This window comes from Salvelinus sp. IW2-2015, linkage group LG35, assembly GCF_002910315.2.
Source record: "Salvelinus sp. IW2-2015 linkage group LG35, ASM291031v2, whole genome shotgun sequence".
NCBI classification, from domain to species: domain Eukaryota; kingdom Metazoa; phylum Chordata; class Actinopteri; order Salmoniformes; family Salmonidae; genus Salvelinus; species Salvelinus sp. IW2-2015.
Window position 1 is genome coordinate 7,381,980 of NC_036874.1, and position 16,292 is coordinate 7,398,271.

Below are 16,292 nucleotides of genomic sequence, written 5' to 3' on the forward strand. Positions count from 1 at the left end.
GCCACCTCCTCTGTAGGAACACACACATATGTGTACATATATATATACACACACATATATATATATATATATTTAGAAACACACTCCAAATGACACCACAAACATCATAACTCTTTTCCACTTTCCTATACCCACCCTGGTTGAGTTGGGGCCTCGGCAGGGCTTCTCTCAGGGCATCCAGTGGTCCCCCCAGCAGCCTCAGGTTACTGATGTGCAGGTTCATGGCTCTGTGCAGCTCTGTGTTGGTGAAGCTGGCCTTTTCATGGGCCTCCATGTACTTCTCCAGGTCCCTGCGGATCTCAGCCAGGGTCTGGGCATGTGCCTGGGGGTGCAGCTCTGCCGCGGGGCCTCCTCCTGCCGCCTCTCGCAGCGCCCGCACCCCGGCCGCGTCCTCCTCCAGCACGTCCCGGATCTCCCTCAGAGACGCCTCCACGTCCGTGAACACACCAGACAGGACTGAGGCAGAGAGACACAGGGATAGTATCGAAAGGCTGTGTGCGTATGTGTGTGTTTGACATGTGTATGTGTGTGTCCCAGGCCAACTACTCACCCTGCATGGACTGAATGAGGCTCTTGACGGTGTCTGGTCTGACACTGAGCGCAGCACACTTCTCCATCAGTACAGGGGGGATGTGACTGTACATGTCCAGGTTATCTACRGAGTCTGGCTCCAGACCCAGAGAGTCCATAAACTGCCTGTAAACCCAGAGCTAGATCAGTAACCACACAAAGTCACTATATTAAATCGTAAAAGGCGTACCGAGACGACACAAATACACACACAGCCCRTCCSACTCTCCTACTCACTCTAGAGTCTCATTCCTGCTGTCTATCTTGGCCATGATGTCCCGTAGCAACTTGGCCTTCTCTTCACTGTAGAGAGAGGAGGCCTCGTGGGCAGCCATGGGCACCAGCTTGGCAAACAGGTCTGGGCCTGTGACACTGGGATCAGTTGGGTTCACGGGCAAGGCCTTCACCAGGGGGGCACCTAGAGAGGACATGATGACAATGAAAATCCAAATATAGTATATGAAATGCAGGAGAGGTTGTGTGTGAGGATAGGTCAGGGTTCGATGTTACCTTTGACAGAAGCAAGAGTCTCCAACGAGGGSACAGTCTCATGGTAGATGAAGTCATTGTCTTTCTTGGCAGAGTTGAACCTACAAGGGACAGGGGATAAGGAAGAGCAAAATAAAAAAGGAGAGGAAGGATCAGAGAGAAACACTTCAGCAAGAGTGCCACTGTTTGAGTGACAGAGTGTGTGTGACTGTCTACCTATCTCAAAGGGTAAAGACTGTACCAACCTACCCACAATCATAAGTGAATATACAGTAGGGAATATAGCTGCTTACTTTCCCCCTATCACGTCCATGGTGAACTTCAAGGCCTCCTGCACACTGTCTGGCTGACCCTGTTCAAACAGAGAGATTGAGGGGAAGGAGCATAAAGACAGTTACTTTGTTATTGTAAGCTTGATAACAGATACAAAAGAAACCATTTCAGAAGGCCAAATCGAAAAGGTTACACAAAGAGTCAATTGGAAGGTGACTGTACCTTAGCCAACTTGATGGCTTCACTGAGTTTGTCTAATGAGCTCTGCAGGTAAGCCAGCTGTTAAAAACACAAAGACACACAGCTTTAGAAAAAATAGGTGTATAAGGAGAGACATTGGTATGCATGTAGAGGAACGGAGGTATGCAGAGGAATATACACAGGGGGAATAGGGATAGTCAAGAAGGTGACATACCCGCTCTCCATATTTCTGTTGCTCCTCAGCCTGCTTCCCCATATGCAGCTGAAAATAAATATGTTATTCAATAACAGAGTATCCGTAAACCAAATTGAGAACACATTCGCAATATACTCCCTCACAACTGACTGTCCTGTCTCAAACTCACATGGGCGATGGAAGCAAAGTAGGAGATCTTCATCTGTACCAGTTTCTTCCAGTCCTTCTGGATCTTACCCAGCATGGAAGCCGTGTCAGAGTTCTCCAGAGCCCTGCACGCCTCCTTATAGTAGTCCACCACCTGCACCAAGCCAACAACAGAACAGTCACACACCTGGGTCGTACTCATTAGGGCACACCGTAGCAAAACGTTTTGCAACAGAAAACAATTCGTYTTTTCTTATTGGACAAGTTCAGTTAGTCCCTCCCAGTTTGATGCCTATTGAGAACGACCCTGCTCTACGGCAACTAAGGTCTAGAGGGTGTTATCATGCCCTGCTACTACGTCATGTGTTGAGAGTAGAGAGATTTACCTGAGCACTGATGCGGGCTACAAGGAAACTCTTCCTGTTGTCCAGCATGGACTTCTCCAGGAGACACTCCTGAGCCTGACCCTGAATGGAGACAAATAATAACGATGAAGTGTGTGTGTGTGTGTTCATGCTTGTGAGAACACATGCATGTGTGCACGTGTGTGTGTGTGCGATAGTTACCAGCATGAGGTTGATGTTGAGGTTAAGGATCTGGTGACTCATGTCCACGCTGAAGTTGTGGCTGAAGTGGTCCCTCAGGTAGGAGAAGGCCCCCGCYGAGCACTGGAAGTGTGTACATGACACCTTCATCCCCTAGAGGGAGAGAGAAAGGGGAAGGGAGACAGAAGGGAGTGAGGATGGAAGTGAGAGAAATAGACAAAGGGACATATTGAGTTTCAGAAAGAGGAGGGCAACACAATGGATGTCAGTGTGATATGTCATGGAGAGAGAGGTTAACGTGGTAGAGATAGACGGCCATTGCTTCTGCCCACCTCTTCGGACACCCTGTTATCCATGGCTCCCAACATGGAGTGGAGAGCACCTACAGAGAAGACAACATTATGGCAATCAGGACATAGCTGTTTGACGGATGGTTTTGCCCTCAGTGCTGATCTAAGGTCAGTTTTACACTACACCATTCKAATGGTTCAACTCACCCAGGTTGTAGAGGATGCAGGCTTGCTCATAGCTGATGTCATCATGAGTGACTGTTTTTCCAGAAAATATTTCTGTCCTGGTAAGAGAGAAGGAAATTGTTGACACTGTTTTGCATACATGAGGGTGTGGTGTGTGTCTAAAGTTGAAATCGGAAGTTTACATACACCTTAGCCAATACAATAAACTCCGTTTTTTTTTTATTTTATCTTACAATTCCTGACATTTAATCCTTAGTAAAAATTCCTGTCATAGGTCCAGGTTAGTATCACCACTTTATTTTAAGAATGTGAAATGTCAGAATAAGAGTAGAGACATTATATATTTTCAGCTTTTATTTCTTTCATCACATTCCAGTGGGTCAGAAGTTTATCATGCTACCATAATAATTGAGTGTAATTGCCTTTAAATTGTTTAACTTGGGTCAAACGTTTCAGGTAGCCTTCCACAAGCTTCCCACAATAAGTTGGGTGAATTTTGGCCATTCTCCTGCACGAGCTGGTGTCATCTTTAGTCAAAGTTTGTAGGCCTTCCTTGCCCGCAACAACGAGCTTTTTTTCCAGTTCTGCCACAAATTTCTATAGGATTGAGGTCAGGGCTTGGTGATGGCCACTCCAATACCTTGACTTTGTTGTCCTTATGCCACAACTTTGGAAGTATGCTTGGGGTCATTGTCCATTTGGAAGACCCATTTGCGAGCCACAGCTTTTTAACTTCCTGACTTGAATGTCTTGAGATGTTGCTTCAGTATATCACATAGTTTTCCTCTCTCATGATGCGCATCTTATTTTGTGACGTGCACCAGTCCCTCCTGCAGCAAAGCACCCCACAACACCGTTTTAAAATGACTCCAACCTAAGTTGTAAAATGTAAACTTCCCGACTTCACTGTACATGTATGGGGTCTGGCTGTTTTTGTATGTATTATGGATCCCCATCAGTTCCTGCCAAGGCAGCAGCTTCTCTTCTAGGGTCAAGCAAAATTAAGGCAGTTTATATCAATTTTAAAAATAATTACAATACATTTCACAACAGATTTTTACGAATTAATAAGTGTGTTCTCAGGCCGCCACTATCTACTACCACATATCTACAAACAAAATACATGTGTATAGTGAGTATGTTTCGGGTGTGTGTGTGTGTCTGTGCATGTGTGTGTCTTCACATTCCCGGCTGTTCATAAGGTGTAATCTTTAAATCCGATTTTACTGCTTGCATGAGTTACTTGATGTGGAATAGAGTTCAATGTAGCCATGGCTCTATGTAGCACCTCCCATAGTCTGTTCTGGACTTGGGGACTGTGAAGAGACCTCGGGTGGCATGTCTTGTGGGGTATGCATGGGTGTCTGAGCTGTATCCTAAAGGTTTAAACAGACAGCTTGGTGCATTCAACATGTCAATGCCTCTCGCAAATACAAGTAGTGATGATGTCAATCTGTCCTCTACTTTGAGCCAGGTGAGACTGACATGGATATTATTAATGTTAGTAAGTCTCCGTGTACATTTACGAGCCAGCCGTGCTGCCCTGTTCTGGGCCAAATTAAATTTTCCTAAGTCTCTCTTTGTAGCACCTAACCAGATGACTGGACAGTAGTCTAGGGCCTGTAGGACCTGCCTTGATGATTGCATTGTTAAGAAAGCTGAGCAGCGCTTTATTATGGACAAACTCTCCCCATCTTAGTTACTGTTGCATCAATATGTTTTGACCATGACAGTTTACAATCCAAGGATACTCCAAGCAGCTTAGTCTCCTCAACTTGCTCAATTTCCACATTATTCATTAGTTGAGGTTTAGGGTTAAGTGAATGATTTGTCCCAAATACAATGCTTTTAGTTWTTGAAATATTTAGGACCAACTGCTTTCTTGCCACCCATTCTGAAACTGACTGCAGCTCTGTGTAAAGCGCTGCAGTGATTTCACTTGCTGTGGTTGCTGACGTGTATAGTGTTGAGTCATCAGCATACATAGACAAACAGGCTTYACTCAGAGCCAGCGGCAGGTCATTAGTAAAGATTGAATAGTAAGGGACCTGTGTTCTGTTATACAGGTAACTCTCAATCCACAATATAACAGGGGATGTAAAGCCATAACACCAATGCTCCATCTAAGCTGCGCGCGTGTAGCCCCAGAACTGCCATGCAGAAATATCAGCCCACAGAGAGAAGCACGAGAGCAGCGGCCACCAACCGGTCAATCTCCAAGACATTCCTAGTTGATTGCCAAACATTTATGTAAAAAAAACAACGATAAAGCCTTGTGTTCCTATTTTCTTTGTTTTAGTCTTGGGCTGTTGGCGGTAGGTGCACCCGATTCAGCTGCCCTGCGCGCCGGGTACACGAGCTGTTGCCATTCTGAACCATTGCATGTGTCTGAAAGTACAAAATNGATTCAGCTGCCCTGCGCGCCGGGTACACGAGCTGTTGCCATTCTGAACCATTGCATGTGTCTGAAAGTACAAAATCTGCCTTTCCTGCGGACCCAGAGAGCAAATTAAGTGCACTATAGGCCTACCGCTGGCCAATCGGATGGCTCAGATGACCGTGTCTGCAGTAACGTAGCACGGCATAAAAGAAAGCCACAGAAAGTTGATACTGTGACATTTCTAAACATTTAAAACTATGAGTAGAGAGAGACTGTCAGCGAAAACAGCAAAGAGATGCTGTTTTTATGACTGAGTTCAAGTTCTTACTCAGCACTGTCAACACTTATGAGCCATAAAATGCGCGTTGTTCCTATTTCCACTCAGCGCTACAACAAGCACTGCAGCAGTAATGAATGAGTAGGAAAGTATCTATAGGCTTGCGTTGTTGTTATTATTATTAGCAGCTTGGGTCTTTTTTAATTTCGAGGAATATTTCACTTTCTCTGTTCAACATGACTTTGTGCATGAGGKAGAAATAATGCGGTGCGAGTCGAGTTTCGCCAGCTGGAAGATGGTGTCCCTTTTTGGTCAGTGTCAGTGGAGGAAAGGGAGAGTGGAGGGATGTTGAGAGGCGGACCCTCAGTCTGCTGCTCTCTCCCTCCGCTGAGACTGACCATCAGATGCAGGCACCATCAGCCRCCCCAAAAAATGTTTAKATMTATTTTTWATTTTTTATTGRCTGAACAACAATGCATTGGCAGGGCAATTCAAGCAAAGCCAATATGCAGTGATAATGTATTGGYCCTATAACTTACTGCACAAACCTCATTGCTACAGAACTGTTTTTGATTGTTGCATAGGCTTACATTTTTTTAAAGTCATGCTTAAAAAAAAATCWGAGTAGTAGATCTCYGCTTGCATTTTGACTCAGTGATCTTGACTCAGACAAGGTTGGTGACCACTGTTCTTGAGTTTTCCCTGTTAACACTATCAACGTTTCCATTTKCCGTGGAAATTGTGATCGAATCAATGCAATATTACCGAAACTATGCAAGAGATTTTGTTGTAGGCAGAACGCATCAGAGTAGGATTCTATTGCATTGCCACGCACTACTCAGCCCGTACTCTACWCAGACCGGTGCGGTATAAACAATCAGAGCTGCAGTAGACCTATATACAAATGCCATATCATTGCCATATATGGATATGTGCCATTTACTTTGAACTGGACTGTGTTTGCAGCATGAGTGGTCGTGAGTAGATACGCTTCATTTGAGGTCAAAGTAAGAGCTGCTGTAGCCATGTGTGCACATTTTGTTCATATCCTTTGCTAGTTAGTGAGTTATTAGCCCAGTTATAGATCATTTGTAGTCAGCAATAGGGGAGTGATTGCTTCCTACAAGAGCACAAAACATATACTTTTCTAGACATCTTTGAAAAGCGAGTCAGGTAAAGACCTTTTTTTTATGTCTTAAAGGTGCAGTGTTGTATTTTGAGACAGGCTTGAATAACCTAAGTAGCCAATAGGCAGAGGGTAGAATAATTTGTCTGATTCTCTGTAATAATGGTATGGGAATAATAATGTATTTTATTTTGTAAAGTGGTTTCTTGCATCAAACAACAACGACATTTTCAGTCACCTCCTTGTCTGAAGGACAAGTGGATAAACAGGTTGATGTCAAGCCCTGCACTTTTTTTCAAAAATCTCATGGAATGTAGGCCTACATTGAGCACCACACATTGGCTGCTACGTTAGGCTGAATGACAGAACAGCCGTTTCCATGTTAAAATGTTATGGGATGTATTTTCTCCATTGTTTTGATGTTAGGCTACTCTGGTTGGCCTACATTATGATCAAATAGCCATAGTAGCCTACTTGGTCCTGTCTCTTATACACATCTAGATGTGTATAAGAGACAGCTATAAGCGTTTGAAAATCTGCTGTTAATTTGTTTATCGTGAAATAGCATTGTATCTGGTCAAACACTATTTTGTTCCAAAAGTTTACTAAGGGTTGGTAACAGGCTGATTGGTCGGCTGTTTTAGCCAGTAAAGGGTGCTTCGCTATTCTTGGGGAGCAGAATGACTTTTGCTTCCCTCCAGGTCTGAGGGAACACACTTTCCTGTAGGTTTAGATTGAAAAGATGGCAAATAGGGGTGGCAATATCGTCCGCTATTATCCTCAGTAATTTTCCATCCAAGTTGTCAGAACCAGGTGGCTTGTCATTGTTGACAGACAACAATATTTGTTTCACCTCTTCCACACTCACTTTACAGAATTACAATGCTTGTCTTTCATGATTTGGTCAGTTATGCATGGATGTGTAGGTTCAGAATTTGTTGTTGGCATGTCATGCCAAAGTTTGCTAATCTTGCCAATGAAAAAACAATTTAAGTAGTTGGCAATATCAGTGGGTTTGTGATGAATGAGCCATCTGATTCAATGAAGGATGGAGCCGAGTTCGCCCAAAATGTAATGTAAAGTGATCAAAACCTTTTTACGAGTTCGCCCAAAATGTAATGTAAAGTGATCCAAACCTTTTTACTATCATTCATCTTTGTTTCATAGTAACTGCTTTTCCAGAAAATATTTCTGTCCTGGTAAGAGAGAATGAAATTGGCGACACACTGTATTGCATACCTGAGGGTGTGGTGTGTGTCTACGCGTATGGTAGGGAGAGCTTATGAAAGTGTGTGTGTGTTTGCTCATACTTTATTTGGATAGTCCAGATTGTCCATCTGTAGATGCTCTGTAGATCTGTTCATAAGCAAATGCTTGCTACGGTTACAGTTAGGGATGGTTCAGAATAAGGGTTAGGGTAAGAGTTAAAGTTAGGGTTAAGTTTAGGGTTAATGTTAGGGTTAGTAGATAGTCCATCTGTAGATGCTCGACAGACTATCCAAATAAAGTGTTACCTTGTGTTCTTCCGGTCTTTCCGTAGCTGTCTGTGGTAGAGTTTATGAAAGCAACTGTGTGTATGATAAGGATCTCATGGGTAAGGGTGTAAATATAGGGGTCCTATGTGTACTTCATTGCCTCATACCATGAGATGGGTACTGCTGCTTCCTGCCCAGGCCCCAGAGGCACACGGCTCTGGAGGTAGTGCAGCTGCCCAAAGTACTTCCTCAAAATGCTGCAGCCCTCAAAGTCCCGCGTCACATTCACCGCACCCTGCCACAAACACTTACTTATTATATGATAGAAAAACAGTGCAGTATATGACCAACATAACAAATAAAATCACAACATATGACATTTGCATAGAAGAACTCGCTCAGTCCCAGTTCATACCTGTCTCAGTGTCTCCAGCTTCTTCAGCTGTTCATTATAGCTGTCTGGATTCTCCCCATAGTTCTTCAGGATGAACTGAAAGGACAGAGGGAAAGCAGATAAGAGGGGCCATTGGGAGCACAGCAAATAACCTTTATTTAACCAATAAGGTCTATTCATTCAATCAGAAATAGATTTACAGTACCAGTCAAAAGTTTGGACACAACTACTCATTCAAGGGTTTTTCTTTATTTTTACTATTTTCTACATTGTAGAATAATAATGAAGACATCAAAGAACACATATGGAATCATGTAGTAACCAAAAAAAGTGTTTAACAAATCTAAATATATTTTATATTTGAGATTCTTCAAAGTAGCCACCATTTGCCTTGATGACAGCTTTGCACACTCTTGGCATTCTCTCAACCAGCTTCATGAGGTAGTCACCTGGAATGCATTTCAAATAACAGGTGAGCCTTGTTAAAAGTTCATTTGTGGAATTTCTTTCCTTCTTAATACGTTTGAGCCAATCAGTTGTGTTGTGACATCGTAGGGGTGGTATACAGAAGATAGCTCTATTTGGTAAAAGACCAAGTCCATAGAAACAACAGTCCATCATTACTTTAAGACATGAAGGTCAGTCAATACGGAACTTTGAAAGTTTCTTCAAGTGCAGTCGCAAAAACCATCAAGCGCTATGATGAAACTGGCTCTCATGAGGACCACCACAGGAAAGGAAGACCCAGAGTTACCTCTGCTGCAGAGGATAAGTTCATTACAGTTAACTGCACCTCAGATTTCATCCCAAATAAGTGCTTCACAGAGTTCAAGTAACAGACACATCTCAACATCAACTGTTCAGAGGAGACTGTATGAAATCAGGCCTTCGTGGTCAAATTGCCACAAAGAAACCACTATTAAAGGACACCAATAAGTAGAAGAGACTGGCTTGGGCCAAGAAACACGAGCAATGGACATTATACCGGTGGAAATCTGTCCTTTGGTCTGATGAGTCCAAATTTGAGATGTTTGGTTCCAACCACAGTCTTTGTGAGACGCAGAGTAGTCCTAGAGAGTTGATTAGGGGAAAATGTAGGCCTATAAGAAGCACAACAAACTTCTTCTTGAACGAATGATCTCCGCATGTGTGGCTCCCACCGTGAAGCATGGAGGAGGTGGTGTTGAGGTGCTTTGCTGGTGACACTCAGTGATTTATTTAGAATGCAAAGGCACACTTAACCAGCATGGCTACCACAGCATTCTGCAGCGATACGCCATCTCATCTGGTTTGCGCTTAGTGTTTTTCAACAGGGCAATGAACCAAAACACACCTCCAGGCTGTGTTAGGGCTATTTGACCAAGGAAAGTGATGAAGTTCTGCATCAGATGACCTGGCCTCCACAGTCACCCGACCTCAACCCAATTGAGATGGTTTGGGATGAGTTCGACCGCAGAGTGAAGGACAAGCAGCCAACAAGTGCTCAGCATATGTGGGAACTCCTTCAAGACTGTTAGAAAAGCGTTTCAGGTGACTACCTCATGAAACTGGTCGAGAGAATGCCAAGTGTGCAAAGCTGTCATCAAGGCAAAGGGTGGCTACTTTGAAGAATCAAAAATATATTTTGATTTTTTGGGTTACTACATGATTCCACATGTGTTATTTCATAGTGTTAATGTCTTCAGTATTATTCTACAATGTAGAAAATAATAAACATAAAGAAAAATCCTGGAATGAGTAGGTGTGTCCAAACCTTTGACTGGTACTGTAGATCTGGAGGAACTTTATTGTCCCATCACTAGAACATTCAATTAGGCCTAGAGAATTGATTATAGGAAAATGTAGGCCTATAAGATGCACAACAAACTTAATGGCCCTCACATTGTCAAAAGAATCCTGGGGAGAACCCTGCAGGCTTGTACATAAATATTTAGTTGTCCACATCACTCATGGCCTGAGAGAGTCCCTGGATTTGTGTAGGGTGGGGGGTGTATGACTATAGTGCATTCAAGCAATGGTGATTCTATGTTTACCCAGACACCATTCATATAGAAAACCTATAGTACATAGTACCTGCATAAATGGTTGATGGTTTTATTAGGCATAATTGTTGGACGATTCCAGAGTTTAAAGCATGTTTGTTCTACTGCAAGGGTCGGGGAAATTCTAAACTTTTTTTCTGGTACCTTTTTGGCAACCAATTGACTATCAAATCAGTCAGACCATATTAAAACGTTTTTTGCATTCACGTCTGAGATAAAAGGCTGTCCCACAGTTGCTGCCAATCATATTGGTTTTACAATAATAGAGGTGGAACATACTGTGTGTGCATAGGCTACAACAGATCATCAGTTGAATTCACACAAGAAGCCTTTGACTCACAACAGATAGAAAGACTTTATAGTAAGTTCATATTTGTCATTTGGGTGTCAGGATGGAGATTAGGCAATTATCAGAAGGTGAGGACACAACACTTCACCTGACAAGACTGAATTCAAACATTACACTGTTGATTTTAAGTGCATTTCACATTTACTGTACTTTTCACAGCATTTGTTGATAACAAAATCTGGAAATACTCTGGATACATTCAGTAACATAATAATAATGCATATTTGAGGTTGATGCAATATATAACAAAATCATTACAAGGGTTTGAATGAGAGGTCAAACTGGTGTCMCCAAGTGGCCACACAACTCTCCAAAGTGTGCACAGTTCCTAAGTAACTTAAATTTGCTGCCCTGCATCCCCACCATCTCATTGTTCCAGCAGGATCCAGCACAAGTTTAGCACTAACATTCATAATGAATCCGTAATCCAATCCAATTAATCCATGAAATWAAAAAAAGACTAGGTCTGCACCTATTGTGCGGACAAAGGAAATTAATCTAAATCTCCCAGACTGTCAGTGTTTTATTTTTTTGGGTCTTCGTTAGCCTAAAGCCGAGATTCATTCCAATCCACGTTAGATCTACGTTATAGCCAGAGGAGGCTGGTGGGAGGAGATATAGGAGGAAGGGCTCAATGTATTGGCTGAAATGGAATAGTGGAACGGAGTCCAATATGTGGTTTCCATATATTTTATGTGTTTGATACCGTTCCATTTATTCCATTACAGCCATTACAATGAGCCTGTCCTCCTATAGCTCCTCGCACCAGCCTCCTCTGGTTATAGCACGCTTGACATAAAGGTTATTCCCGATTGAGCCAACATGCACAGCTTTTACAGTGAATGAGATCTGGCGAACGTCTGGCAAAATGCCTTTAAAAGCCGCATTGTCAGCTTCCCAGCGCGCTGCTCTATGAATAGAATCCCGGCCTAAATATAGTCTCTTGTTTTACTTGGTCATCAAGAGACCCCGCGTTATTCTCCTGTAGATGTTGAGAAGAAGAGCAGCAGTGCCGTCTGGATCCGAGCCTGAATCTTCTGACATCGGAGAGATGAGAGACTCCCCTTCAGCCCCACAAACTGATCAGAATGTGGAGGTTCCCACAGCCGACAGGTAATCACGGAGATATCTGGAGATGGTTGTTAGGGGACGGTGGACCAAATGGATTAAGCCGATTGAAGGCCCATGTGTCTTGATTTTCCCTGCCTGATTGTTCATTGCATCACTGATAAAATTCCTGTCAATGTTTTGATTATGACAGGGATGATGAGGCTCTTTGTAACAATCATAATGACGGTTGTTGTTATCAATGTTGTGTTATCATGATTGTTGATTGGGACACATACACCTACAGATCGGGTGGCTGACCTGCACCAAACCACGAGTTAGTTCGGGAAAGTCTGTTTGATCATCCTGTCTGAGTGTCACTCTCAGGCCATTGGTGACTTTCAGGACCAACTCTACTCAAGCTTGCTCCATTCCGCCAACTTTCCACTCTAGCTGCCCTGTTCACTCTGCCAAATACACTATAACACCAGTCAAGGGTTCAACMCATCTAATGGTGTCTGCATACAAGGACCACAGAGGAAGGGGAGCCATGCGAATCATCGCCATGGTCAACAGAGACCGACCCACGTCTCTGTACTGTGTGTTTTGCTGCTCTGGACAGGCCCCCCAGGTCGCTCCAGCCGGTGTCGTAATGCACAGCGTCCAATATGGATACCCGTATGCGGCCGCAGACATGCTTTGGCTCGAAGGACCAGGATGCAATGCCACGCACGTCACTCTCACCACACACCTCTAGAGCCCGGATGCCCTCAACCAGACATTTCTGACTATCCAGAACAGGGAGAGACGGGAGGAGGACTTCCCCTTTTATCTCACCGTGTGCATTTCCAGCATGTTTGGAAACGACAACAACGTCAAGCAGTTTGTCCAGACCATGGAGTTTTACAAGCTCCTGGGGGTGCGGAAGGTGTTCCTCTCCCTCACCAGCTGTGGACCTGGAGAAGGTCCTCCAGTACTACGCAGGAGGGTACTCTGGAGGTGATTGATGGCCCAGAGACCCAGGAGCTGGAAGAGGACATCCACCTCAACGGCCAGCTGACCACCATGAACGAGTGCATTAACAGGAATATGTACAGGTCGCGGTACGTCCTCCTGGCTGACGCCTCAAGGAGGACCTACAGGGACAGCGCCCAAACGAAGCCGTGTTCCTGATGGAGACGCACCTCTTCCCTGTCACGGCCGGTACCACTACGCCAGACCATTCCGCACCGAGGAGGGCGCCGGAGGTGGATCTCCAGGACTACGTCTACAGAGAGCCTGTTCAGGAGGACGCCTTCCGCTCCTACAAGATGGTGGTCAACCCCCGGCTGGTGCTGCAGACAGACATTTTTGAGGTGACACAGAGCTACGGTGACACTGTTAGGGTTCCGTCCAATGTGTGTAAGATCATGCATGTGAAAGAAGCTGAGAAAGGGAGCTGGACCAACAAGCAGCTGGTCCTCGATATAAGTTTCTGGGAATTCAGAGTTTATCTCATGCCCAATGTCGATAAAGTTTTACAGAAATTAGGAATACAGAAAACTCCCTGGGAGCATTTACTCGGTTAAAAGTTGGATATTGAGAATCAAAATGCAAGATTTCTGGGACTACAGGGTAAATCCATTTGAATACTATTTGACACCACCCCCTTTGATTTGAAACCTTCCATACATACAGTGCATTTGGAAAGTATTCAGACCCCTTCACTTTTCCACATTTTGTTACGTTACAGCCTTATTCTAAAATGGAATWAAAAAAATGTATAGATCTCAATCTACACACAATACAGCATTATGACAAAACAAAAAGTTTTTTTATTTTATTTTTTATTGTAGCAAAACTTTGTTGAAGCACCTTTGGCAGTGATTACAGACTCGAGTCTTCTTGTCTGCTCTGGCTGGGCCCCTCAAGGACATTCAGAAACTTGTCCCGAAGCCACACCTGCGTTGTCTTGGCTGTATGCTTAGGGTCGTTGTCCTGTTGGAAGGTTAACCTTCGCCCCAGTCTGAGGTCCTGAGTGCTCTGGAGCAGGTTTTCATCAAGGATCTCTCTGTACTTTGCTCCGTTCATCTTTCCCTCGATCCTGACTAGTCTCCCTGTCCCTGCCGCTGAAAAACATCCCCACAGCACAATGCTGCCACCACCATGCTTCACCGTAGGGATGGTGACAGGTTTCCTCCAGAAGTGACACTGAATGCCAAGTGTCAGGGACTTGGCATTCAGGCCAAAGTGTTCAATATTGGTTTCATCAGACCAGAGAATCTTGTTTCTCATGGTCTGAGAGTCCTTTAGGTGCCTTTTGGCCAACTCCAAGCGGGCTGCCATGTGCCTTTAAATGAGGAGTGGCTTCCGTCTTGCCACTCTACCATAAAGGCCTGATTACAACTGTAGTAATCCAATCCTTACTGGGTGTGCAGGCTTCTGTTCCAGCCCAGCACTAACACACCTGATTTAACTTACCAAACCTAATGAGTTGATAATAACGTGTATTATTGCTGGGCTGGAATAGAAGCATGCTCACCCTGTAGATCAGAGAGTGGAGCAAGGTTGGCCACCTCTGATATGGACTTTTTTGTACACCTGAAATGATGCTTTAGTAATAATAGTCTAATTACTAAGATATTACTAACCTTTACAAACAAGTTAGATTGTTTGTACTTCTGAAATTATATTCTGATTCATTCCATGTTGATTCATTGAAGTGAAGTGTTTAAACTTGTTTTAATTGTTAACTTAAAAACATAATTCAAGACGAACTACAGTAGTGCCAATGTTAATTCATCACAGATCACAATTCTGCAATAAAGGTGTGAACGGGATCCGTCTCTAATTTGTCTGTGTTGCTTTCTTAAATGAACTTTTTGTCCAGTTGTGAGCTCTCCAATTTAAAGTGATACCAGTAGATAATGTATATGAGGCTAACCATGAGCCAGATTTTTTACATTATTTTTCTGACCTGAAATTGTTTAGTGCAAATCCAACCGTTATATTCTAGGTACAGTACATGAAAATAAGGAGCAATTTGTAGGCTAATAAAAATGTAAAAAAGGAAAATAATGTGTCGTGGGGAGTGTTGTACTTCTACCTTGTTTATTTGCTGAAAATAATTTTAGAATAAAGACTKAATCAGATGGTCAATTGCAGAAATGTTGGTGTTGATGGTGGGTAAAGAGAAATTTGCACAACAAAATTTACAAGTCAAAGCCCCAATTCCTTTACCCAAAGTACCCATTCATGTACATGTACGCTTATGTATTTTACAGGAAGTGAGCTATAATCATCAATTTCATGACACAAGTATAATGAAAGTGCCATAAACTATAATATATGAGAATCACGTTAAGATACCATAATCCAATTGGAAGCATATTACATGGAAAAGTCATGCTTAGTGAATCATTTACAAACTTATAATGCGTGTTTCTGGTGTTTTCTATCCTTTAGTGGGAACATTTCACAATTTAATTTACTCAACACATTCACAAATGGTGGCTTTGATCACAGTTTCGAGGTTTAAGAGCACACGCTCATTGTTGTGTAAATCTCTCTTCACCCACCATTAACACCAACAATCTCTGCAATCCTCCTACATGCCATTTACCTTACGATTTTGTCTCTGTATTCTAGCATAGCAAAATCATATAGATTTGGAAAACCAGACGCAGCGATGATTGGTTTCAGTCCAACTTTTTTGGTTGCGCTTGCTCGGAACTAATGACATGCGGAACTACGTTTCATGAATGAAAGATTATCAAGCAAATATCTGCTCCTCACTTGATTGGTTAGCGGCAGCGGTGGCAGCGTGCAATTTGCATAAAGTAGAGCAGGCCTGAACTTTTTATTTCGCTCCGCTAGCAGGGTTCGCGCCGCTCACCTTCTCACAATCCCCTGCGCATGTGTTCCAGTTGAAAATTAATGGGGGCGTAACTTTTGGAAGTGGTGTAAACCCTACGATAGAAGTACCTGGCCTGCTTCTCGCTAATGTCAAACGTAGGAAAGTGCCCAGCTGGGCGTATTTTCTTCACCTCACACAGCAAGTCAACAAATACCTTTTTGTATCCATTCAAATTATTGTGACGGTATGCGAATACTTCGTTTGAATGGTTTTGTGCGTCGAAATAGGAACTGTATTTTAAAAAATGTAGCTATATGCAGAAAAGCCAACAGACAAGGTCTAGGTAGGCATATCAGTGGAGGCTGGTGGGAGGAGGTATAGGAGGACGAGCTCATTGTAATGTCTGGAATGGTATGACTGGAACAGTATCAGACATATGAAACCTTTTGTTTGACGCTGTTCCAAAAATT

At 43.3% G+C, this 16,292-nt stretch overlaps 1 protein-coding gene across 1 annotated transcript in view; it reads right to left on the bottom strand.

Annotated features, from left to right (window-relative positions):
• The window catches only part of ptpn23a (protein tyrosine phosphatase, non-receptor type 23, a), a 36,256-nt gene that overhangs the window by 12,603 nt on the left and 7,361 nt on the right, over positions 1-16,292 (bottom strand). Inside the window, 14 exon segments of the mRNA XM_070437335.1 lie at positions 6-456; positions 551-696; positions 808-988; positions 1,081-1,160; positions 1,353-1,411; positions 1,555-1,611; positions 1,748-1,795; positions 1,899-2,030; positions 2,263-2,343; positions 2,443-2,574; positions 2,754-2,803; positions 2,919-2,995; positions 8,323-8,450; positions 8,571-8,645. Of these exon segments, the coding sequence (XP_070293436.1) occupies positions 6-456; positions 551-696; positions 808-988; positions 1,081-1,160; positions 1,353-1,411; positions 1,555-1,611; positions 1,748-1,795; positions 1,899-2,030; positions 2,263-2,343; positions 2,443-2,574; positions 2,754-2,803; positions 2,919-2,995; positions 8,323-8,450; positions 8,571-8,645 (1,697 nt within the window).